A 23853-nucleotide genomic window follows, 5' to 3' on the forward strand; every position below is an offset into this window, starting at 1 on the left:
ATAAAATCTTTTAAAATGAATGCAGATACTCTTGAAACTTTATAGTGTTATGAGCTGGATGACGTGTTGTTATGGGATTGAGACTGAACTCATCCTTCAATTAACAACTATAAACATAACCCCCATTTTAGCCCTAGTCTACACTACAGAGTTAAATTGACGTAAGGCAGCTTACATGGACCTAACTCTCAGCATCTACACCAAAATGCAGCTCCCATCAATGTAACTCGCCCACTACACCAACTTAACTCCACGTCTGTGAGAGGTGTAGCACTTAAGACATTGTAGTTAGGTTGGCAGAGTGTCAGCGTAGACACTGTGTTGCTTACATTGACGGTTGCTGCGTTTCAAAAGCAGACCTACAATGCCCCATACTGACAGTTAAATCAGTGCAAGCACTCCTGGTGAGGATGCACACCGCCGACACACAGAGGGTAGTGTGCATATGCAAAAGCTATTTAATTACTGCAGTGGCTGTATGCTGATGTAACGGAGATCAACTTAATTTTGTAGGGTAGACTTGCTGTTTGGGTAAGGGTGTGTATGGGGGAGAAGGTGCAACAGACAAGAAAGATTGTCTTCCTCTCTCTGTCTAATGGAGCAGCTGAAAACATGGTGGCTGATCCTGGAGGAAACCCGGGGGGAAATTTTTGAGTTAGGAGTGCAGGCTAATGAGTGCTCTTGGTGCTGTAACCAAAAGAGGGTGTTTCCTGCTATTTAATTCCCATACACAGATCAGGTCAAGAAGGAAAAAAAAAAAAACTTAATCTCAGCCTTTTGTCTGAATTGAGAATTCTAGATTAACAAAAGAGGTTATTTCAGCAATAGTGCTGGAGCTCATCCTGTTGTCATCAAATATGTAGAACCCATTGTCATCATGTTACTATCACAAATAGCAGAGACCACCGTGTTATTGAACAGGCCCATGGTATACAGCCAATAACTCCACTAGGAAAAGGACCACTGGCTGCCCAGCAAGAGGGGGAACCACAGGATGGCCATCATGAACAGTTGGTATGGAAACAGCAAACTAACAGCCAATGGTTAAGAACTCTGTGCACTTTGTATGTGTACCTGAGCTAAGGAAGAAGTGAAGCTTGCTGTTAGAAGAGCTGGTAGACAGGCTAACATGAGATTGGCAGACACATTCGTGAGCTCCAGGAAGTCACCTGAGGGAATTCCAGTGGAGTTACTTTCTGAAGCAAATCTAGATTAAGTGCAGTTTCCTACAGTATATATGCAACCATCACCACCACACACATTTATTGGATTGGTGCAGAATGTAAACGCATGCGGACCCAGGGCTCTAGGCACCTTTGTCATACAAGCTAAACAACAAACAAAACGGAATACAACAATTTTCCAGAAAACAAGATGGAGATGAGAAGAGCCATGGTCCCAACCTTCAGTGCATGAATCTCAGCCTTGAGAAAAGACAGGCTTTGCAATGTATGGCAGTGCATGTATGTGCACACTGCAGGCAGTACATGAAGCCAAAGGTTAAGTGACTTTAATCTCCTGATGGTCAGTGAATCATTAGACACTGGAAGGCTTTGTTGCTATTATAAAACATTTCTTCTAACGTGGGACTTGGGGATTTGCTGTAAATATTGATCAGGAGATGCACATAAATCAGTAGCCATGATGAGTGCTCCATTTGTTTCCAAAGCTTAACAGCCATTTTGGAACAAAGCTCTGTTTTTGTTAATGAATTTGGGCTTGAGAGCCTGCCTAGGGAGGGGATCACAATGTGAGGCTGAAGGTTTATTTTCACTGCAGCAGTTAGCTTGGGTGAGTATACTCAAGTCGAGCTAGGTTAGCTCGAGTGAGAGCAACCACACTGCAAAACAACACTTGAACTACAAAGAGTGATTGGATTAGCAGAGTGAAATTGGATTGGTATCCAGTTTATTGTAAATCAAACTGCTGCATCCTTACTGTATTGCTAGCTTGAGTCCAGCAGACACCAAGAGGCGTTTGCTTGGGGGGGGGGGTGCCCTCACTGAATGGTTGCCAAAGGAACTCAACAGGCCCAGCCAGATGCCCAGGAGCCAAGGGATCCTTGAGCCATTGCCTTGTTTTGAGAAGGAGCAGCCCCAAATCCCCAGACTATTAAAATGCTCCAAGACCCACTCACCCATCACCACAACCAATAAGAAAAAGGTGCAGGATACAAAACAAGAACTCACATCAATGGAGCAGCCAAGCAGAGATCCCCTTTCCAGAGCTTTCAAAATAATTTGGTAAAGATCACTGGGGGGTTTCCGAAGCTCGTACCATTCAGTGACCCCTCCAGTGAAGTCTTCAAAGCCCTCTGAGGTGCTTCCTCCAGACAGAGCTTCATAGCAGCCATTCACCCTGAATGAGAACGAAGAAGGCAGATAGTTAGAATTTTCCCATTGCTGACACATACTCTGGGCCACATTAGTCAGGAAATATCCACCAGCCAAGTGCTTGGTACGTCATGGCCATTTCCAAAGCAGAGCTGGGCAAGCCCAGACACTGGCACTTACTTGGCATAAGCTTTCTCGAGTAGGGCACTCCAGAACTCATTGCCTTGTGCTGAGTGTACAAAAGCCAGCTTCCCATCCTTCGTCGGGAGAAGATCGTCCACTACAACGTCCACCCACTCCCCAAACTGCCAGATCTGCATAGAGGAGAGACAGATGTATGCAAACTGATGGTGAAAATAGCTATAGGTTCTAAGGTCACCCTCATCACCATATTATCCAAACGCCTTCCAAAAATGCATTAAGCAACATAGTTAATATCTGGTACATGTGGTTTATTCTCTATCTCATCTCCCCAGGGAAAAAATGGTGTGGACAGTGTCTGGTGAGCTAGGTTGTTTAGTGTGTGTTTAGCAGTTCTTGTAAAACACGGTTTCAATTCTAATGTAGACAAACCCATTTTGAGAGAAGAATTAATTTTTATAATACCACGGTGTAAACATGGACACTAATCAACTGATAAAAATGTTTGCCTGGCCAATTTTGCTGTACCCTGTGCTACTCACACTGGTACTGCAGGATGCAAAGGCTATGAAAATGAGAAGGTCATGTTCTTTGCAGAGGTCTGGCAAAGGGCCCAGGCTATTTGTTACTGCTGATGCCCAAACAACTGTGTGGTAATTAAACCCCCAAGACTTTGCAAGTCAAGTGATGGGGCACTAAGATTCCATTCAGTCTTTACAGTTAATGGGCAGAAAGGTCATGTAGTTGTCTGAAGCCTCAGTTCAGCAAAGTACTTTTGCAAGTGCCTAACTTTAAGCATGTGTCTAATTTACCTGACTTCAGCAGGACTACTCACATACTTAAAGTTAGCCATGTTCTTAAGTATCTTGATGAATTATTGCCCAAATACCCTGTGAATGTGAACCAGAAATGAAATTTTCATTAATTGGCTGAGCTCGTGAGGCATTACACTCAACTTGATGGCATTTCTGTTTGGATGTAGAATCAACTTCCAAACATTGGATCTCATTATGCTTTTTTCTCCAAGATAAAAGAACGGTCTACTATTAGAAATCTCTTCCATGTAGAAACATACTTGTATGTAGACCATAGTATAGTCACCTCTAAACCATCTCTTAGATCAGGGGTCTCAAACTCAATTTACCTTAGGGCCAGTGCTAGTCCTCAAATCCTCCCAGCGGGCCAATAATGTCACTCATGCCACCCAGAACTCGCCCCCCCCAAACTCCACCCCCCCCCCACTCCGCTCCCCATCTGCCTAAGGCTCTGGGAGGGAGTTTGGGTGCAGGAGGAGGGGGTGGGGTTGCAGGCTCTGGGAGAGAGTTTAGGGGAAGGAGGGGATGTGTGGGAAGGGGTGCAGGCTCTAGGAGGGAGTTTGGGGGCTGGGGGTGTGTGGGGAGGGGGTGCAAGCTCTGGGAGGGAGTTTGGGGGCAGGAGGGGGTTTGTGGGAAGAGGTGCAGGCTATGGGAAGGAGTTTGCGGGCTAGGGGGTGTGTGGGGAGGGGGTGCAGGCTCTGGGAGTTTGGGGACTGGGGGTGTGTGAGTAGGGGGTGCGGGCTCGGGGTGCAGGCTCTTGGAGGGCATTTAGGAGCTGGGGGGGCGTGGGGACGGGATGCAGGCTCTGGGTTGGGGGTGCGGTGCTTACCTGGGGCTCGCAGGTGGGGCAGGCCGGGGGGCCTCCATGTGCTGCTGCCCTCAGGCACCGCCCCTGCAGCTTCCCATTGGCCGCAGGGGTGCTCAGGGTTGGGACAGCGTGCAGAGGCACAGCCCCGCCCTGTCCCACCCCAGGGCTGCAGGGAAGGGCCAGCAGCCACATGGAGGGAGTGCGCAGAAAGCTGCTCAGCTCCGCGGCGCTGCCGGTGGTGGGTGGGGCTCCGGGCCATTTTAAATCTCCCGGGGGATGCGTGGGGGTGGGGGAGCATCCGGGGGCGGCAGGCGGGGCCAAGGGAGAGATGTGGCCCCAAAATTGCTGCAGTCCCATAGGCCACATTGGGGAGATTCTCGGGCCGCAGATGGCCCGCGGGCTGGGACTTTGAGACCCCTGTCTTAGATAAACAAAATATTTGTAACTTCTTTAGTCTTAGTATAAGGCATGTTTTCTAGACTTCGAATAATTCTTGTAGCTTTTTTCTGAACCCTTTCCAATTTTTCCAACATCCTTTTTGCAGTATGGACACAAGAACTGGACACGGTATCCAGTAATGGTCTCATTAATGCTATATCCAGAAGTAATACCTGTGACACATATGACATATGCAATATCCTTGACAAACCTTATGGAATTAAATTCAACCTTACTGAACTAAGTTAAGCCTTATGGAATAAAGTTTTAATACCTCTGGAGTCCATTGTATTGAAAATGCAAATGTTTGTGCACTATGGTGGAATTGCATAGAACTTCTTTCGGAGGAAGGCAGGATTAATGCAATTTCTGGGAGATATTAGGAACATCAAAGGACTTTTGGGGACAATGTGTGTGCAGTGGATTTCCTAGGAAATACATGGGGGTGAAGGGAATGCAAATGACCCATCTCGAATCTGACTTTAAGCTGCATTTTGAGCAGAGACCCATTGTTTGGCTGATTTACCGATTAGTCTTTTCAAAGACCCAAACTGGATAAATGAGTGAGTCTCTTGGGAGTCCTTGTTCAGAGCAAAGGGTGTGATGAACTTGAAATCACAGGAAAACTGCTGGGTGGAGGCTGAAGGACTGCTCCATCTAGAGTCGGTGTTGCAGTTAGGACGATCACTGATAAGCTTATTAGCAGGTATATAGGTTCTTTTATTGTTTTTAATATGTTTTCTCTGTATTGCTTTTACCTTAAGAATAAAATGTGCTTGCTTAGGAGGAGCGCTGTGGTAGCTTAACTGTGGTAATTACACTGTTAAACATCTCTGAAGAGAAGGCAAAAGAAGCCTACTTAGGCAGCCTCTCTTTTGCTGCGGATATCACGGGATGGTCAAGGGACTATGCAGCGTGGAAATATCCTGGTCAGAAGGGGGAAGAGAGAGAGAGAGAGAGAGAGAGAGACGTGTCTTCACCCAAGAGAGCCAATGGATAGGGAGTTATAAGCCTAAAGTGGGTGCCCTTGCTGGATCACAGAGGGGGAATACAGGTGCAGTTGCCCTGAATTGTGACAATACCATCTCCCTACTCCCACTTCGTAGTCTCATTCTTATACATTGAAGGATTGTATTCATCATCTTAGCTACAGCATCACACTGGGAGCTCATGTTATCCTGTGACCCCTAAGTCCTTTTCAGAGTCACTCTTTTAAGTGACTTCGACTAAGTCCCATTGAAAGTCAATGGGAATGCAGCTCCTTAGTGAAATAGAGGGATTTAACAATATTTGATATACATGCTTCCCAAATAAATAAATAAATAAAAATCTCCTGCTTGTTTCTGCTGCTAGAACTGTAGCAAACTTTGAATGGAGCCTGGTGTGATAATGAGATCTTCCATTATCTGATGGGATGGAGTATGACATCTGCTCACAGCTGGCAGGTACAAGTTGAATCAAAACACTGCGATGTCATGCTCTGCATAAAGTTTTAAATGCACAGCTCATGGGACTGGGAAATAAAGTTCTGTAGATGTCCAGTTACATTTAGACACGTGATTAGTAACACAGCTGGGTGTGGTTCAGTCACAGTGCACAAGGAAGGTACAATTTAAAAACCAGTAGAGAATCAGACCCACATGCCTTGCACATTGTGCACTCATTAACACTTGTGCCAAAAATTCCTACTCTTATTTAGCAGCATTTTACAGCGTATTTAGTATCGTTCTGCACACGAGTAAGGAACAAGATGGAGAGTCAGGCCCTTTTTTTTTGGGTGGTTAGATGGCCCCCATTGCTGTAGTATCTGCGCACATCACACCCAACAGATTTATCATCAGCCCTTGAGGTAGGCAAGAGCTATTCTCCTCATTTTATAGAGGGAGAATTGAGGCACAGAGAAGCTAAGTGGCTTGCCCAAGGTCACACAAAATCTAGGGCAGAACATGGTCTTGAACCCAGGTCTCCTAGATCCTGTGTTAATGCCCTAACTACCTGACCATCCTTCCGCTCACAGTCCTGTTGTGAAGACCTCATCTTGGCCAACAACTGCTGATTGAACTGGGGACCACCACAGCTAAAAGCATGAGTCTCTAGCATTTGTGCTAAAGAGGCAGGTTCTGTAGCTGTAGGCTAATACAGAATAGGCTTGGGGTGGGGGAAGGGAATGGGTGACCCTGTGTGTTAACGCACTAGTCTTTCACCAGTGGAGATTGGGGAAGTTTAAATGCGTTTGGTGGTTTTAACTTAGCCCCTAGTCAACATATTGTCCAGATGAGAAAAAACACCCTATCTGTGCTCAGAAGAGAGCCAGAAATGGTATTTCAAGGGTAGATAGCTGCATTTCAGAATACAGGGACATTGGCAGAGATGCTTGCTGGGATAGAACAGACTGGTGCAGATCAGGACTGAGGTGCATTGGCAGAGCTGGGGAGGGAAGAACGTATACTATACAAGTAAGCATTGCTCTCACCAGAACTATTGGCCTCCCTCTGTGGGAAGCACCTACTCCCTTCAACTGTTTCAATTGTCAAAAACTGAATTTTCAATTTGTTTTAATGAGAATTCAGAATAACTACTTCACTCTTCAGGGTTTCTACACTGCTTAGTCATTGCAGCATCTCAGCTCACAGAAACTGGCCTCCGTCCAGATCAGTTTAACTGTCAGGACAAAAACATGATCGTTCAGTTCAAGCTCCCCAGAGAGCAAGCACAAATTCTTGATAATCAGGCTGGTTTCATTCCCCATTGGTAAGAACGTCAGTAGACAAGGAGGTACCTAGAAAGACATCAGTGCATTTGCAGTTCCTCTGCCATGCAGTAACACCACAGATCAAGAGTCTATGGTTTTTTATTTTATTCAGATATATCATGATCCTGAAATTAGTCAAGTTTAGGGATTTCTAAGGTGCCTAACACATGGTATCTTAAATTCCAGCCTCCAATGAAGTCATTCAACACTTGAGTAATATGAAAGTGCAAAGAAGGTGCTAACCCTCCAATTAAAGACTAACAATTCTGTAAAGTTTATATTAAAATAGCTTATAAAAAGTTTTAAATTCCAGGTTTTCCAAGTAGAAATGCCACAAAATATGTAACTGTCACGGCACGATGCAACTGATATTTGCCAAGGTGACAACACAGAATTCTCATGCCAAATTTCTACCTAAATTAAATATAGGAAATTTATTTTATAAAGTACCCTAGTTAGATGATCTGATAAAGAACTAGAGCAACACATACAGCATTTTATATCTGTAAAGTGCTTTACATAATTAGTTAATTAAGCCTTAGGGCATTTAAATTAATGGGTTTTAAGGCCAGAAGGGAACATTAGATCATCTAGTCTGACCTCCTGTAGAAGATAGGCCAGAGTATTTCCCCCTTCACCCCTGTATTGAGCCCAGTGACTTATGTCTGACTAAAGCAGGGGTAGGCAACCTTTCAGAAGTGGTGCGCCGAGTCTTCATTTATTCACTTTAAATTAAGGTTTCGCGTGCCGGTAATATATTTTAACGTTTTTTAGAAGGTCTCTCTCTATAAGTCCATATTATATAACTAAAGTATTGTTGTATGTAAAGTAAACAAGGTTTTTAAAATGTTTAAGAAGCTTCATTTAAAATTAAATTAAAATGCTGATCTTACGCCGCCAGCCCGCTCAGCCCGCTTCCAGCCTGGGGTTCTGTTCACCTAGGCCTGCAGCGGGCTAAGCGGGGCTGCGGCCGGGACTCCGGCTGGCAAGGGGCCGGCAGCCGGGACCCCAGACCTGGGGGGGAGGGGTTCAGGGCAGAGGGCAGTGGGGATGTGGGGGGGTTCAGGGCAGAAGGCTGGGGTGTGTGTGTGGAGGGGTTCAGGGCAGAGGGCTGGGTGTGTGAGGGGGTGCAGGGCAGAAGGCTGGGTGTGGGGGTGTTCAGGGGTCAGGGCAGAGGAGATGTGGGGGGGTGCAGGGCAGAAGGCTGGGGTGTGTGTGTGGAGGGGTTCAGGGCAGAGGGCTGGGTGTGTGTGGGGGGGGTGCAGGGCAGAAGCCTGGGTGTGTGTGTGTGTGGGGGGGGGAAGTTCAGGGCAGAGGGCTGGGGTGCTCGGCTCGTGGGGGTGCTCCCAGCCCCCTGCCCTGAGCGGCTCATTACAGGGGGCTGGAAGGGATATGCCCTGTTCCATCCCCTTTCCCCAAGGCCCCGTCCCTACCTCTTCTCTGCCTCCTCTATGGAGCAGGGAGCACGCTGCTGCTCGGCTCTGCTCCGCTCCCCTCCCCCTCGCAAGGGCCATCAGCTGATCGGCGGCAGGGAGAGGGAGGAGGAGGGGCAGAGAGGTTGGAAAGCGCCACGCTGGGGGAAGAAGCGGGGGAAGGGGGGGAAGCTTGGCTGCCGCAGGACCAAGCTTCTGCCTCCTGCCCCCACAGGGGAGAGCGGTGGGGCTGAGTGGGGCTGGGACACCCCCCCCCACTGCTCTCCCCTGCGGGGGCAGGAGGCAGAAGCTTGGTCCTGCGGCAGCCAAGCTTCCCCCACTCCCCCGCTTCTTCCCCCAGCGTGGTGCTTTCCTGCCCCTCCTCCTCCTCTCACCGGGCAGGCAGCAGCGTGCCACTCAAAATCGGCTTGCATGCCGCGTTTGGCATACGTGCCATAGGTTGCCAACTCCTGGACTAAAGCATCTCTTCCAGAAAGGCATCCCAGCTTGATCTGAAGACCATAAAAGATGGAGAATCTCCCATTTCCCTGGCGTGTTTGTTCCAATGGTTAACCATCCTCACTGTTAAAAATGTGTGCCTTATTTCTAACTGGAATTAGTCTGGCTTTAGTGTCTTGTTCTTCTTCTAACAAGACATTGGTTCTTGTTATGCCTTCCTCTGATAGATTAAATCGCCTTTTAGTACCCAGTATTTTTCCCCAGGAAGATACTTATACACTGTGATCAAGTCACTTCTTCATCTTCTTTCTGAACAGCTAAATTGATTGAGCTCTTTAAATCTCGCACTGAAATTCTTGTCAGAACTAGTATTAGTATCAAGCATTCCTGGCTCCCAGTCCTTTATTATTACAATAGCAGCTACTGGCTTCAACTGAGATCGGGGATCCATTGTGCTAGCTGTTGTACAGATGCAAATACATAGAGGTAGTGACTTGCCCAAGGTCACATGGCAAGTCAGAGGCAAAGCCAAGAACAGAATCCAAGTCTCAAAGTCCCAGTCCAGTGCCCTATCCAGTGATTCCCACTGCCACTTGTGGTCCTGTGTTCAGACTGTGCTTCTGCCTACATGGGCCAAATCTAAAGGCAGCTAATGTTTGTAATTTCTCTTTCTTTGGTCCCTCTTGCCCATAATGTCAGACTTTCTTCCAACCCCACATCATCTTCCCTCCTTTCCCAGCCTGGCACTCCCTGCACAGAATGGGAGTAACCGTGATGAATCAGCTTTGTTACAGCAATGAAATTCACTAGGCCTTGGGCTTTACCCTACGGGCATTGCTCAATGGTGATTAAACCAACTGGTTTACTAGCCAAACAAATCTTTCTTGGTTTAGATAGAGATCAGTGCAATTTTCTTCCTGCTAAATACACATGTACAGCACTACGCCCAAAATAAATAACAGTGCAGGTAAAGCAAAAATAAATAAATAACGACATTAGAATTAACTTTGAATTCCTGCTGAGGGTGGAGAGCTGGAACCGTAGCACAAAGGTAACCACTAGGACCGTTGTCCCAATAGCCACTGGCATTGCACCAACAAGGTACACTTACGGGTGTGGTTTAGCACCGAAAATGTGCTCAGTGCTGAACAAAGGCAAAAAAAAAGTCTCTTCTTAAAGAGCCAACAATCTAACGGGTGAGAAAGAGAGAGAATAACTAAACCAGTATTAGCAGCTTTATACCCGTATAACCGTATCCACACCAGGAGTTGTATGCTTTAGCGATATCAGTTTAAAACTAATACAGAAAAAGTGGTACAAAAACTGTGTAGACAAAGTCCTAATACAAGTGCCCTATACAAGTTGTTCTAAGATCTTTGCTTACTGATGGTGACATGCTTTCTTGCTTCCTACCAGCTTCAAGACATGCATTTCTCATTGGTAACTGAGCTCTTCAGGCTGCCAGAGACCTCCCTGTTTCTAGCAGGTAACAAGTTACTACTGATTTCTCTTTTTCCAAAACCTCTTAACAAAATAAGGCCAACACCTTTCCACCAAGGTTTAATGTTCTACCCCTGCCTGCAAAACCCTGGGGGAAGCTGGTCCTACATGTGATTCAGTGGTTTTTAAGGTTACAACTGTTAAAAGGTGCCAATGAACATGATACAAAATGGGTATCACACAGCCTGATAGGAACCTTTTTTTGGTCCACACATTATTTTCACACATATACAAACTTTTCACTTGGGCATCTTTGGGAACGACACCAATAGTCAAGTGTTATAGGGTGGGCTGGCCCTTTAAGGGGAGTTGGCCTCAGCTCTATCTGTACCTAGTTATCTGCCTCGTATGTGATGGGTTTGGCCCAGTGGTTGGCCAGGAATCATGACAAGGCATCATGCGATGGTATTTCAAGGACTGGGGTTTCCTATAAGAGATTTTCCTGCTTCAAAGAGGAGGAGACCTTTCTGAAGAAGCCCAGAGTAAGCCTGGAGAGAGATCTTGGCCCTGATGCAAAGATAAAGAGGAAGAAACACCTTCAGGGGATACATGATCAAAGTGGGACAGGGATGGAACCTGCTGAGAGCTACCTGCTGCCAGGGCAGGTACCAAAGCCCTTAAGAAGGAACTGGGAGCTCAGGAAGGGTGAATTTAACTGCTGAGTTTGGAGAAGGCGCTGGGAGATTCTAGCTTTGAGTTAAATGGTTATTTTGTGTTAAATAAACCAGACCCCAGGAGGGGAGAGTAATTCAAAAGCACCAGTTGTGGCAGTTTTACTGGGGAAAAGAGGTAAACTGAGGGAGCAGCAGGGTCCAACACCAGATGAGGTGAGACTTTCTTACATCCCAGCATCTCACCTGGAAGTGGAAGATGCCAGCATATCCATTCTGGAAGCTCTGCCCATGGGGGACCACTCGATGGAGGATGGTTTCATTCAAGGTGAGAGAAGCAATTGCAGCTAAGAGCCAGCAGTCACCTGAATGAAGGCAGAAGGAAAAGTTAGTCAAGGAAGTCCAATTTGCGCCAAGGATGGGAAATAACACTACCGTTTCTTCAGCAGAACCTAGCTGCATTGGATCAAATAACTGCATGGTACGCGGCAGTTACATTTTAGTCTCAGGAGAAAAATAAAAAGGTGCCAAGCAGTAAACATAATGGAGTGCAAGATTTCAGGCTTGTAAATTACCAGAGCCATCTGGCAACTCAGGCACCCACTGGGGAGAAAGATATTTGCATAAACCACACATCAATTCTTGCAGCTAACCAAAACTAGCTGTACAATTCCCCACATGAGTCAGAGCAGCCCGGGGCTCCCGCGCAGACATTCTCTTAAGCCTCCTGCTGCAAGTTCTCACACATCCTCACCCTTGTTTTCCAAAGCTGATCATTCTAAGTTTTGCTGCTGATTTGCTCTTCTCACTTACGTGGCACCAAAAATATGGCAATGCTGATGATGAATGGAATACTCTGGGCTTTAGTCTGACTCAGCAAAAGTCTGATATCCACTTGGTGTTTTAGATCAAAAATGATGGAAGCCCCCTTGGATTTCTACACTATAGCTGTTACTCAGCAGAGATACAAACATCCAAGGTGAAGGGCATAAGGGAAACAACCATTTTGGCCCTCAAATTTGCAAGTTGCCTAAAACTCATAGTTCCATGCAGATGAGAGGAGAAATTTCCTTCCACTGGAGCTTCTGCCCCCTCACAGTTTGACCAGGTACCTCATAAGTTGCAGTCCCCAAGCAAGTTTATCCAGTTCTCTGTGCACTTTGCACAATGTTTTTGCTTGGGTGTTGGGGGAGGTGAGATCCTGTGCTGGTCCAGAACTCACCACCCAGGGAGAGGGGAGCTTTAAACAACCCTTGTGATCCTAGATTGCTCTGGAAGCTGGAGCAGCCCTTGGCATAACTGAGACGGCTCCAAGAGCCTAACTTATGGCAACCTCCTGGGGATGCCCTATGGGCTGCAGTTCAGCTCAGAATCTATGGAGTGCTATGGACTGTGGCCCCACACCTAACACACACACCCGGCCCAGTGCCCACAGCCCTAACCCCCCATGCCAGGGCTTGCACGTTCCTCCCCTGGCCAGATATGGAGCTTTTAGAGCCTCTTTTATCCAGCATGAAGGGGCCAGAATGGGGGTGAGGATCTCAGCCAGGGTAGGTTTTACTTTATACTATGCCACTACAATTGGTTACACTTATTCAGGACCTGCTGTGGAAGACAAAGTATCAGATGACTAGTACCATCACAAGGCCACTATGCACAGCCGAGGACACTGTAGGGAAAGGGTATAAAAATAGTGACTCTTGGCACATCCATAGCACCCTTCATCTCAAAGTGCTTTTGAAAAGATCAATAAAGCCCTGTATGTCTGTGCAGTCAGTCCTCGTGGAAAAAACGCGTCATGAAGCAGTGAAACAACTTGCCCCAGGGTTGAGCTGCAAATCAATAGCCAAGCCAGGAACAGAACCCTGGAGTCCTATCTCACTGCTCCTTGCTCCAACCATTATAGCACTGCCTTAGCTAAAGAACAAGACCCCAGCGTGTCAGTGCCAGGAAGTGTGGTCAAAGTGAAGCTTGGGAAGAGTTCACACACTGTGTAAATAAATATCTATTAAAGATAACTTACAACTTATTTTTGTGCCAAAAAAAATCCCTACATAGCACCGTGGAACACCATGTGGAACTCCTTGCCACAAGATATCCATGAGGCTAAGAGCTTAGCAGAATTTTAAAAAAGGATTGGATATTTATAGGGATAATGAGACTCTCCAAAGTTACAATAGTAATTAAAAAACAAAATGAAGATGGGATATTACCAATCCTCCTGCATCAGGGCATCAGCCAATCTCAAACAGGGTTAGGAAGGCAGTTTCCTGAGGGGTAGGATCTCTGATCACTATAGGATTTCTTGCACCTTCCTCTGAAGCAGCTGGTGCTGGCTGCTGTCAGAGAATGGGCTAGGTGGACACCTAGTCTAATCCAGTTTGGCAATTTCTGTGTTCCCACAGCTTGACAAGTCCAAGGTCACCATAGCAATTTGGGCTTAACTTGTCGCTTTGCTGTTCACCTTTAATGGGGACCAGAAAACTACTTAGTACCAGAGTAGAAAGAGCCAGATGTGGGGCTGCCCACCTTGTCTGCCAGCTCCTTACAAAGCTCTTTCAGTGGTCTCTGCTGGCCCACACTTGCTGCCTCCTCTGCTTCTGCACAATCTCAGAGGGACAGATTAAAGACTGCTTCAGTGCAGTGGCAAAGGAGTAGATGGATGAAGGCTGGCAGCAGATGGGAAGGAGTGGACAAGCAGATGAGGCTTTTTAAGTCCAAAGAATGCTGTATTGGGACTCACTTTCAGAAACAGCTGTGACAGCTGGCAACCAGCCAGGTGCTGTTAATGCCATTTTCCTCCCACATACACTCCCAGTGGACATCCGAACTGCATTGTTTAATTCCCCCTCTCCCCCCACCCTGTGTGTTCCTGGGATATTTAAAGTTTCATGGAATTTGAACAGAGCTGGACTCCATTCCTGCTCCAACTGCCAATCTGCTGTAGGGAGGGGCATAGTGCAGACATACATGCCCCCATGCTGACTGCAGCTGTCAGGGGGCTTCCCTCATCCAGGGCAGCACTCATCCCAGGCTAGAAAAAACACAGGCAGCAGGACTGCTGCCGCCAAACTTACTGGTGAACACAGCTCATTGCAGTGTACTAAATATCCAGTTGGTATGCCTCCAAAGTTTGCATCACTCCAATGCAGCTGCTGTTACACCTTTCAAATTCAGAGACTTTCCTCCCATTGAGATACGCTTAAAAATGTGCATCATGGGAGGAAAATGCCTTCTTTGTGTTTAATTGATTGCATCTTTGCATTGTGTATTGATTTAAAATGTGACTAATGGGTCTGGGAGCAATGCAGAGGCAGCGTCCAATACCTGGAAAGAGTGCAGTATTCTCCTGGGGTGGGAACTCTACTAAACTAGGTTTGTGTCTGGGTTAGGAACATTTCATGTTAATCTTAAGACACCCCCTCTTCTGGTCAAAATTCAGAGCCAAAGTTAAGCATTACTGCTCGTAAAGCACACCGAGATCCTCAGATAGAAGGCGCCATATAAGTGCACAGTATTATTATTATTATATAGATGACTCCTCCACCCTCCCATCCCCTCCCATCCTCTGCTTTGATGGCCCTAATCTTGCCTTTAATAGAAATAGAGTCATGCAGTAGGTGTGATTCAAACTGGCTATAGACTGGACTCTGCAGAAGGGGTTGCTGCTTACAGGAGTAGCCCATAACCCAAAAGGCCTCGGGTAAAATTTCCAAAGGTGTCTAAATTCATCTTCAAATGGGATTTAGGCACTTAGAACCCTAAATCCCACTGACAGAGAGACTTGGGTTCTTAGGGTCTAAGTCACTTAGGCACTTTTGAAAATTTCACTCTTGATCTACACACATACACACACACACACACACCCCATTTCATCTCGGCAAAAGGCAGGACCAGTCTTTCCTTTCTGCCTGTTTTAAAACCTCACGGGGGGAATAATATCTCTGTGGCATTTTTTCCTTCTCTATTATGTGTAATGTGCCAACAGTGGTCTGGCCTTGAGTTGCAAAAAGGGAGATCGTTATTGAGTCAGACACATTGCAGAGAAGGCTTAAAACCACTTGGAAAGCAATTTAGCTTGACCATATCACTAACTGCCTTTTATCCAGGGGAAATTCAGAGGGTTACAAGTCAGTCCCAAATAGATCTAATTTCTTTGTAAAAATGGCACTGGGGCAGTGGCCCTTCATTGTGTAGTTGCAAGAAGAAAAAAAAAAAAAAAAAGTACAGTTTCCCCTTCTTATTCCCCCCCCTCCACACACACACACTTCTCTGTGCTCAGGGAGCTGTGATATTTCACAGAGGGGAGAATGGATTTAATGTGACACACAGCATCTATCTACTGTACTATTTAAAGTTACACCTGGCGATCTGCTGGTTTGGACTAGCCCACTAGAAACCAGAGCTTGCGGGAAGAGATGAACTGGGAGCATGCAGTCTCGCAGGGCTGGGAACAGCTAATAACTGCAGGAATATGCTGCAAAGGAAGCTTGGAATTACTGGGATTTGCACAGCAGGCCTCATGGCAGCCTATAATGAGGGGGAAGGGGAAAACCATGAAACATTCAGGCCCCTCTGTGCACTCATATGCCAAGTCCCTGCCCAAGACCCAGGTCCTGCATCAAGCTCCATGTGTATGGGTCCCTCCGAGACCCCCAATGAAGTTATCGGGAGCTCCATACAGGAGTCTGCCCAGGAGGATCTCATTGTAGGATTGGGGCATAAAGGAGATGAAATTGTAAGCTTTTGGGGGCAAGGACCATTGTTTTGTTCTGTGTTTGTACAGTGCATATCACAATCGGATCCTGGTCTGTGACTGGGGCTCCTAGGTACTTGCACAATACAATTTAATTACACCTCTACCCCGATATAACGCTGTCCTTGGGAGCCAAAAAAAAAGAAAAAAATCTTACCGCGTTATAGGTGAAACCACATTATATCGAACTTGCTTTGATCCACCAGAGCGCGCAGTCCCGCACCCCTGGAGCACTGCTATACCGCGTTATAGCCGAATTCGTGTTATATCGGGTTGCGTTATATCAGGGTAGAGGTATATTACATTAATTCATATGGACCTTATCCCCAATTTAAGAATATACAGGACAAGGATTCTCTGTTAGAACAGTGATGTTTGAATGTTATATTTGTCCCTCTATCTTATTCTTAGGTTACTTTCAGGCTCCCATTTTTGTAGTATCCGAGTGCATCATTAGCTTATTTATCCTACCAACAGCCCTGTGATGGAGGAAAATGCCATTATCCCCATTTTACGAATATGAAAACTGAGGCACTCAGAAACTAAGCGATATGGCTATGGTCACACAGGAAGTTCATCACAAAATATGGAATTGGAGACAGGTTTCTTGAATCACAGGCTAACACCCTAACCACTGGGCCACCTTCCTCAAACACGGAAGGGGGGGGGGAGAGGGAGATGGACATACAGATTAAAGCATATAATCTCTAAAGGCTTTATGAAAGAAGGAAGCAGGAGATGCTAGTCATGTTTAAGAGTCCTTCAGAGATGCACCTATTCCAGCATTCATGTGAAACCACTAAGCATAAACAAGCAAGCATTTAGGAGCAACATTTCTCCAGCAGCAAGAATCCAACTTCTGCCCCCAGATTCCCATCTTCCCAGTCTTTCAACATCAGCACTAATAATAAGCGAGACACCCCCCCAAGGGGAAGCCAGCAGCATCCCTACCGAGCGCTCCCTGGCAGATGTCTGTGCGGGTGGCTCCATCAACAATGAACTGCGGGTTGGAACACATTTCCTGAAACAAAACATAGTTTGGTTTTTAAAGTTTCAGTGACTGGGATATCAGTTCTTAGAATCCTATGCAGTCCAGCTAGGCAAGGCCATCACCTTTGATCTACATTTGTTAACCCTGAAGTATGTGGCCACTTTTTCACAATGGCATCCCAGTGAACATTTAGGATTATGTGCATGGTAAGTATCTAAAGTCTCTTAATCATCCTGGTTAGAGACAGTTTTTGAAAGAAGGACAAAGAATTACTGTTGGGTGTTTGTACAGAGCCTAGCACAATGAGGTCCTGTCCTGGTCCATGACTAGGACTCTTTAGGTGCTGCGTAATACAATATATAATACTTATTGTAAATTCTTTGGAGTAGTCCTTTTGTCACATGGTTGTACAGTACCTAGTGCTATGGGGCCCTGATTCCCCACTGGGGCCTCTGGACAGTACTACAATACAAACAACAAAAACTCCTCCTCCATGCTGTGTCTCATAATACAAGCACAGGGGAGTCACTCACATTTAATAACAGGTGCTCCACATGTAGAAGGAATACAAAGAAAAACATCTTCACAAAGCATACAGTCGGCATTGCAGGAGGTCAGAGAGTTCGCCACTATATGCACTCAGATACTACAGTGGTAAGGCCATATAAATAGATAGGTAGGCTGTTTATGGATTTTAAAGAGAGCTGGATGATTTAATGACTAGACAGGCATGCAGCAGTAAAAACTGCACAATTCACTAAGCATATTCCTCTGAAGCACTAGATATCAGCCTCTGCTACAAGTGGGATTCCAGACTTATCTTACGAATGGTCCAATCTAGTACAGCAAGAAGCTGGATACCAAAGTAGATGGCCGATTGCTCGGATTTGAAACAGCAGGAGCCAGGTTACTAAGCTAGTAGCATTGATCTGATACAACATGGCAAACCCTGGGTGCTAATTAAGCAACTGCACTCAATTGTTGGAATCAGGGTGGATTACCAGCTAAATCAGCTAAATCAATGGCAGAAACAAGAATAGTTGCTAGTTCTTTGGCTCTAACCACCAGACAACACTGCCTATATGGGTTTGAAAATTCCACCATGACAGAATTTACAGAGGCAAACAAAAAAAACCCCAACTTTCCTTGTTTCATTGATTGCCCAAAGAAAAAGATTCAGGAGCGATTCTCTACATAGGACACAAACAAATACATCCCATAAGTGGTACGTGGGAGGAATTAATTCTTGCCTCACCATGGGTCTCTTCCACTTGATTCCATAGGTTTTGGAGGAGTTTGGACCCAATTCTTTGAAGCCCAAGGAGGCGGCTGCAGGAGGGAAGGTGTCATCTCGGAAGAGGGCTCCACTCTGTAAGCATGCATTCCGAAGCTTCTCAAAGTCCTGGCCCAAGTACTTCACTGCATTCTCATGCTGCCCCAGGCCTAGATCCTTAGCCCTCTGCTTCTGGACCTGAGCGGAGACGCCTGTGCAATACACTGGGGTGATGATTTCTTCTGCCATCTTTGGCAACTATTGGTCTAGGCAAGCCCCACTGAAACAGAGAAGACAAGAATAAACAGCATAAGTGGAGAACTGAACCTCACAACCCCTTACACAGCTTTAGCCAAACGACCTAATAGCAAAGCATAGCATGTAACCTGATGAGTATACATAGCTGTACTAAGTCCTCACCTCCCCAGTTGGACCTGCTCTCCGCTGCATGTAGTTCTCACCTGCATAGATATCTTCCAACAACACTTAACTTTATGTGTTTTTCTCTCCCCTGCTGTGTGAAGGACCCACCCGAAACAGACACAGTTCTCTTATGCTATCTATAAGAACAGTAAGGCCTTATCTATGCTAGCAATCTGTACCAGGAAATGGTCGGTTTGCATAGTGCCACTAAGGCCATATGTATACCTTACAAGCTTACAGCAGCACAGCTGTACCGCTGTAAGATCACTCATGTAGCCGCGTTACGCCAATGGGAGAGAGCTCTCCCCTCTACATAATAAAACCAGCTCAACGATCAGCAGGAGAGTGTTTCCCACCGACCTAAATGCTCACGTGCACAGCGCTATGCTGACAAAACTTATATCGCTCAGGGTGTGTTTTTTCACACTCCTGAGACACAGAAGTTTTGCCGACATAAGTACTAGTGTAGACATGGCCTAACAAAACTATTTAGGCAGAGCATGTTCACATCTGGCCATTTGTGCCAGTGTCCTGTGTCTACACAGCATCAAGTTGTATCAGCAAAATTATGTTGCACTGTGGGTAGGCATCCCAGTGTCCTCCATGCCACTTTCAGGCAAACTACCTTGTGGGAAGTTGATGCTGTGTATTATGTGGTGGATGCTGTGTATTCTGAGATGCCTCCATGCATCTCAGGAAATTGTGGGGTGATGGACTCAAGACAGGAGTCAGATTTCAGAGTGGTAGCCAAGTTAGTCTGTATCAGCAAAAAACAACGAGGAGTACTTGTGGTACCTTAGAGACTAACAAATTTATTTGGGCATAAGCTTTCGTGGGCTAGATCCCACTTCATCAGATGCATGGAATGGAAAAATACAGTAGGAAGATATAAACACACAGAGTACATGAAAAGATGGGGGTTGCCTTACCACTTCTAATGAGACAATTCAATTAAAGTGGGCTATTATCAGCAGGAGGGAAAAAAAATCACTTTTGTAGTGGTAATCAAGGTGGCCCATTTCAAAGAGTTGACAGGAGACAGGAGTGTGATTTTTAAATGGACCATGTCCCTTTGAAAATGCCAGCCTTACTTCTGGGGGAGTCAAGGGGGCCAAAGGGAGCAGAGGCTTTCAATGGGAGTTTGAGAGCCCCAAGACTCTGTGGAGTAATATTCTGAACAGACCCAACAACTGAATGGCTGGCCAGCAGGATTTAGAACACAATGTAAAATGAGGTAACAACCTTTGGATTATACAAACCAATGGAGCCTGCCCATTGCATTGGCAGAATTTCATGAGTTGATTTATTATCACGTGTTTTTTTTTTTATTTCAGCATGGTAACAAATGCAGTGCAATTTCCAAAGTTTCCCAAGAAGAGACAAAAAGGTTCTAGCAGACAAGAAGCTTTATCCTGGGAAGATATTTAAAGACAGAAGAGGAATATAGCACTCTGGAGCGGCTGAACATTCTTCAGGTACTTTAGAATTTGTTCACACACAGAATAACCCGTCCATACGATTCCAATTAGTGTGATAGTTGTTCATAGAACTAGCATGCAGGAAAACGCCCACAGGGGATAAAATCATTGACTGTTATGCTGCCCAACACCACCAAGTCCTGCAGCTGCAGAACTAATTACATGATAAAATACCATACCTGCAGCATTAGCAAGCCACCCAGATAAACAGCAATCCCCACACCCACAATTAGCCCCCTTTCTGGTTACTGGCTGTGAAAAGAATGTGAATCAAGAAGATTCAAGGAAAAAGGAGGGAACAAACAGGAACCACAACCCCACAGCTGGCAACCTCCTGTGGACTCAGACCAAAAGCATGGATCTGAACTCCTGGAGGTCTCTCCAGAACCCAGCACTTCCAGGCTGCGGAGTATTTCTCTCATACAATTAGCCAGATCTTCAACTGCTGTCAGTCAGTGTAACTCCACTGAAGCCAATGGAGTTATGACAATTTACAGTATATAGTCTTCAAGGTACCACCGGACTCCTTGTTGTTTTTATGACAATATACAGTAGCAGCTGAGGATCTGGCCCAACATGACTTCAGCCTGGTCTTCGCTACCAGCTTTAAACCATGTTAGACAACTATAGCACAGTCAGCCTCTGCACACTGAGGTACTTGGCCTAAATACGGTTTGCAACTCCTGCATTGGTAACCGTGTTTCCCAGAGAGGTAACATGGGTGCACTAAGCTGCTGACAAAGGTGTTTTCAAACCTGGTTTAGTGGACAAAGGCAAAACAGGCATCAATACCTTTGCCAAATGCAATGGAAAAGACAAGGGACTATTGTTTAAGGAGACTATTTTTAGTAGTGTACACCCTGGAGATACTACTAGTTTCTTTCTCCTAGCTGTCGTCTGTTTAGACCAGGAATCGGCAACCTTTGGCCCGCGGCATGCCAGGGAAAGCCGCTGGCAGGCCGGGCCGGTTTGTTTACCTGCCATGTCCACAGGTTTAGCCGATCGCAGCTCCTACTGGCCGCGGTTTACCGTCCCAGGCCAATGGGGGCTGCGGGAAGCGGCGCGGGCCAAGGGATGTGCTGGCCGCCCTTCCCTCAGTCCCCATTGGCCTGGAACAGCGAACCACGGCCAGTGGGAGCTGCAATCAGCCAAACCTGTGGACGCAGCAGGTAAACAAACCGTCCCGGCCCGCCAGCGGCTTTCCTTGGTGGGACGCGGGCCAAAGGTTGCCAATCCCTGCTTTAGACTGTAAGCTCTTCGGGGCAGGGACTGTCTCTCAGTATGTATATTTAGAACACCCAGCTAGGGTTGCCAATTTTGGTTGGACATATTCCTGGAGGTTTCATCACATGACAAACTTTAATTAAAGATTAATCTTTTAATTCCTGGAAACTCCAGGACGTTCCTGGAGGGTTGGCAATCCTGCACCCAGCTCAATGGGGCCCTGATATTAGTTGAAGTCTCTAGGTCAGGGGTGGCAAACCTGAGCCTGAGGAGGAGACAGAATTTACCAATGTACATTGCCAAAGAGCCACAGTAATACGTCAACAGCCCCAAATCCGCTCCCCAGCCCCCAGAACCTCTTGCCGGCAGCCCCCCACAATTAGCACCTACTCCTCCCTCCCACCACAATCAGCTGTTTCACGTATGCAGGAGGCTATGAGGGAAAAGGGGGGAAGCGAGGGCATGGCAGGCTCGGGGGAAGGGGTGGAGTGGGGACAGGGCTTGGGGCAGAGCAGGGGTTGAGCAGTGAGTACCCCCAGAACATTGGAAAGTTAGCATCTATAGCTCCAGCTCTGGAATCAGTGCCTAGGTAAGGAGCTGCATATTAACCTCTGAAGAGCCGCATGTGGCTCCGGAGCCACAGGTTGGCCACCCCTGCTCTAGGTGCTAGTGCAATCTAAACAATAAGCAGGCAGCATTCTGCAAGTACTTCTGTTCTTGATGTCATGTTGTGCACTGAGGAACTGCCTGGGAAGAAGTACTAACTCCATTCTATGTTCTTGTTAGGCCTTGACCACATTCAACAGAGCCAGGATCTAGACTAGCTCTGTTACAGTGTTTAAATATTCTTCCTTAACGTAGGGTATAAAAGTCACATTATGGACCCAACCGCTGTCAGCCATTTTTAAACCACGCTATTCCTCTCAATGCAGTTAAACATCTGCAAAGTGGGGCCTTTCCGATTACACATTATTATTTGTATTATGGTAGCACCTAGAGGTTCCAACTGACATCTGGGCCCTACTGTGTTAGACACTCAGTAAAAACCTGCCCCACTGCAGATTGTACAGTTGAAATAGAAAGAAAGAAAAAAAAAAAAAGACAAACAGAGGCTGGCAGGGAAAACAGGCACAGAGAGGGAAAGGGTCTTGCCCAAGATCACACATCAAGTCAGATCACCTGCTTAGTGTTATCAAGTTATGTGCTCAGACCGCTGCCTATCCTGCTGACCAATAGTGTCTCCTTGTTTCCTGCATGTCTGTATCCAGCTGTTGTTTCTTATCTTATACTTAGACTGCAAGGGGCAGGGACCATCTTTTTGTTCTGTGTTTGCACAGCACCTAGCACAGTGGAGTCCTGGTCCATGACTGGGGCTCTTAGGTGCTACCACAATACAAACAACAAACAAACTGCAACAGAGGCAGAGGTGGGAATTGATCCCAGGTGTCCTGATTCCACACAAACCATGCCACCTCCCCCCTCAGACTTCTGAAGTATTTGCATTAACGTTAGGACAGGTCTTTCAAGTAATACTGTGCCTAAAGGAAGAGGGATAACTTATGAGTCACCACAAAAACATCTGTGCTCTCTGAAATAGACTGACACACCTTGGCCCCAGGGAGGTTGGCATAACTCAGGATCAAAATTTGTAAGTGTTTATCAGGAGGAACCAATCAACAGACCTCAGTTCAGCTGAGAACATATTTAGGCTCACTTAACTTCTACAGGCTCAGGTGAGATTTATTCATACCTAAAGTATGTTTGGTGCTCTGATTTTTGGAGTCACTTGCAATCAATCTCTGCTCTGGTGCCTTGGAAAGCTTTTACATTCAGCTGGTAGTCAGAAAGAAGACTGCTTGGCTTATATTAATTTTATGGTGGGGGTTGATTGTTGCTTTCTACTGCTGCATTTTTATTACAATACTGCCCCAATGCCACAACCAAGACTAAGGCCTCATTGTTCTAGGGCTCATATAAACACATAGCAAGAGATACTCTCTGCCCCTTACAGTAAATAGACTAGATAGAAATTTAGACAACATATACATTAAATGGAAAGAGGCATTCACTCATGTACAGGGGATCTAGGTTATTAAGGGCTTTATATATTAACATCAGACAGATTATCAGTAAACTTTAATCTTTTTTAACTGGCACAGCTACTGAATATTTCCTATCTGCTGATTTATAGTCACACATTTATTTCATCTAGGCACTCCCAAAATTACTCCTTTCCTTTTGGGAGTGAGGAGTAACTTTCCAGCCCTCAGAATTAGTATTGAAAAGGTTAATTTTTAACCCAAGCCAGAAGTCCACAAGAGCTAGGAAGGTGCAGGGATTAATGACTGAACAATCCACTTCCCCTGTGCAAGAGATCTTTGTTAAACAAATTAACTTTGAGAGCCTCCAACTGAGTCAAACAAGTTGAGCAGAACAACC

At 46.0% G+C, this 23853-nt stretch overlaps 1 protein-coding gene across 1 annotated transcript in view; it reads right to left on the bottom strand.

The window, feature by feature from the left end:
• The window catches only part of CAPN1 (calpain 1), a 55250-nt gene that overhangs the window by 29154 nt on the left and 2243 nt on the right, over positions 1 to 23853 (bottom strand). Inside the window, exons 2-6 of the mRNA XM_054035593.1 lie at positions 18272 to 18569; positions 16977 to 17046; positions 11516 to 11634; positions 2514 to 2647; positions 2190 to 2358 (exon numbers count right to left, since the gene is read on the bottom strand). Coding sequence (XP_053891568.1) covers positions 2190 to 2358; positions 2514 to 2647; positions 11516 to 11634; positions 16977 to 17046; positions 18272 to 18538 — 759 coding nt within the window. The 5' untranslated portion in view covers positions 18539 to 18569. The remainder of the gene's footprint in view (positions 1 to 2189; positions 2359 to 2513; positions 2648 to 11515; positions 11635 to 16976; positions 17047 to 18271; positions 18570 to 23853) is intronic.

Source organism: Malaclemys terrapin, chromosome 7 (genome assembly GCF_027887155.1).
Source record: "Malaclemys terrapin pileata isolate rMalTer1 chromosome 7, rMalTer1.hap1, whole genome shotgun sequence".
NCBI lineage: Eukaryota > Metazoa > Chordata > Testudines > Emydidae > Malaclemys > Malaclemys terrapin.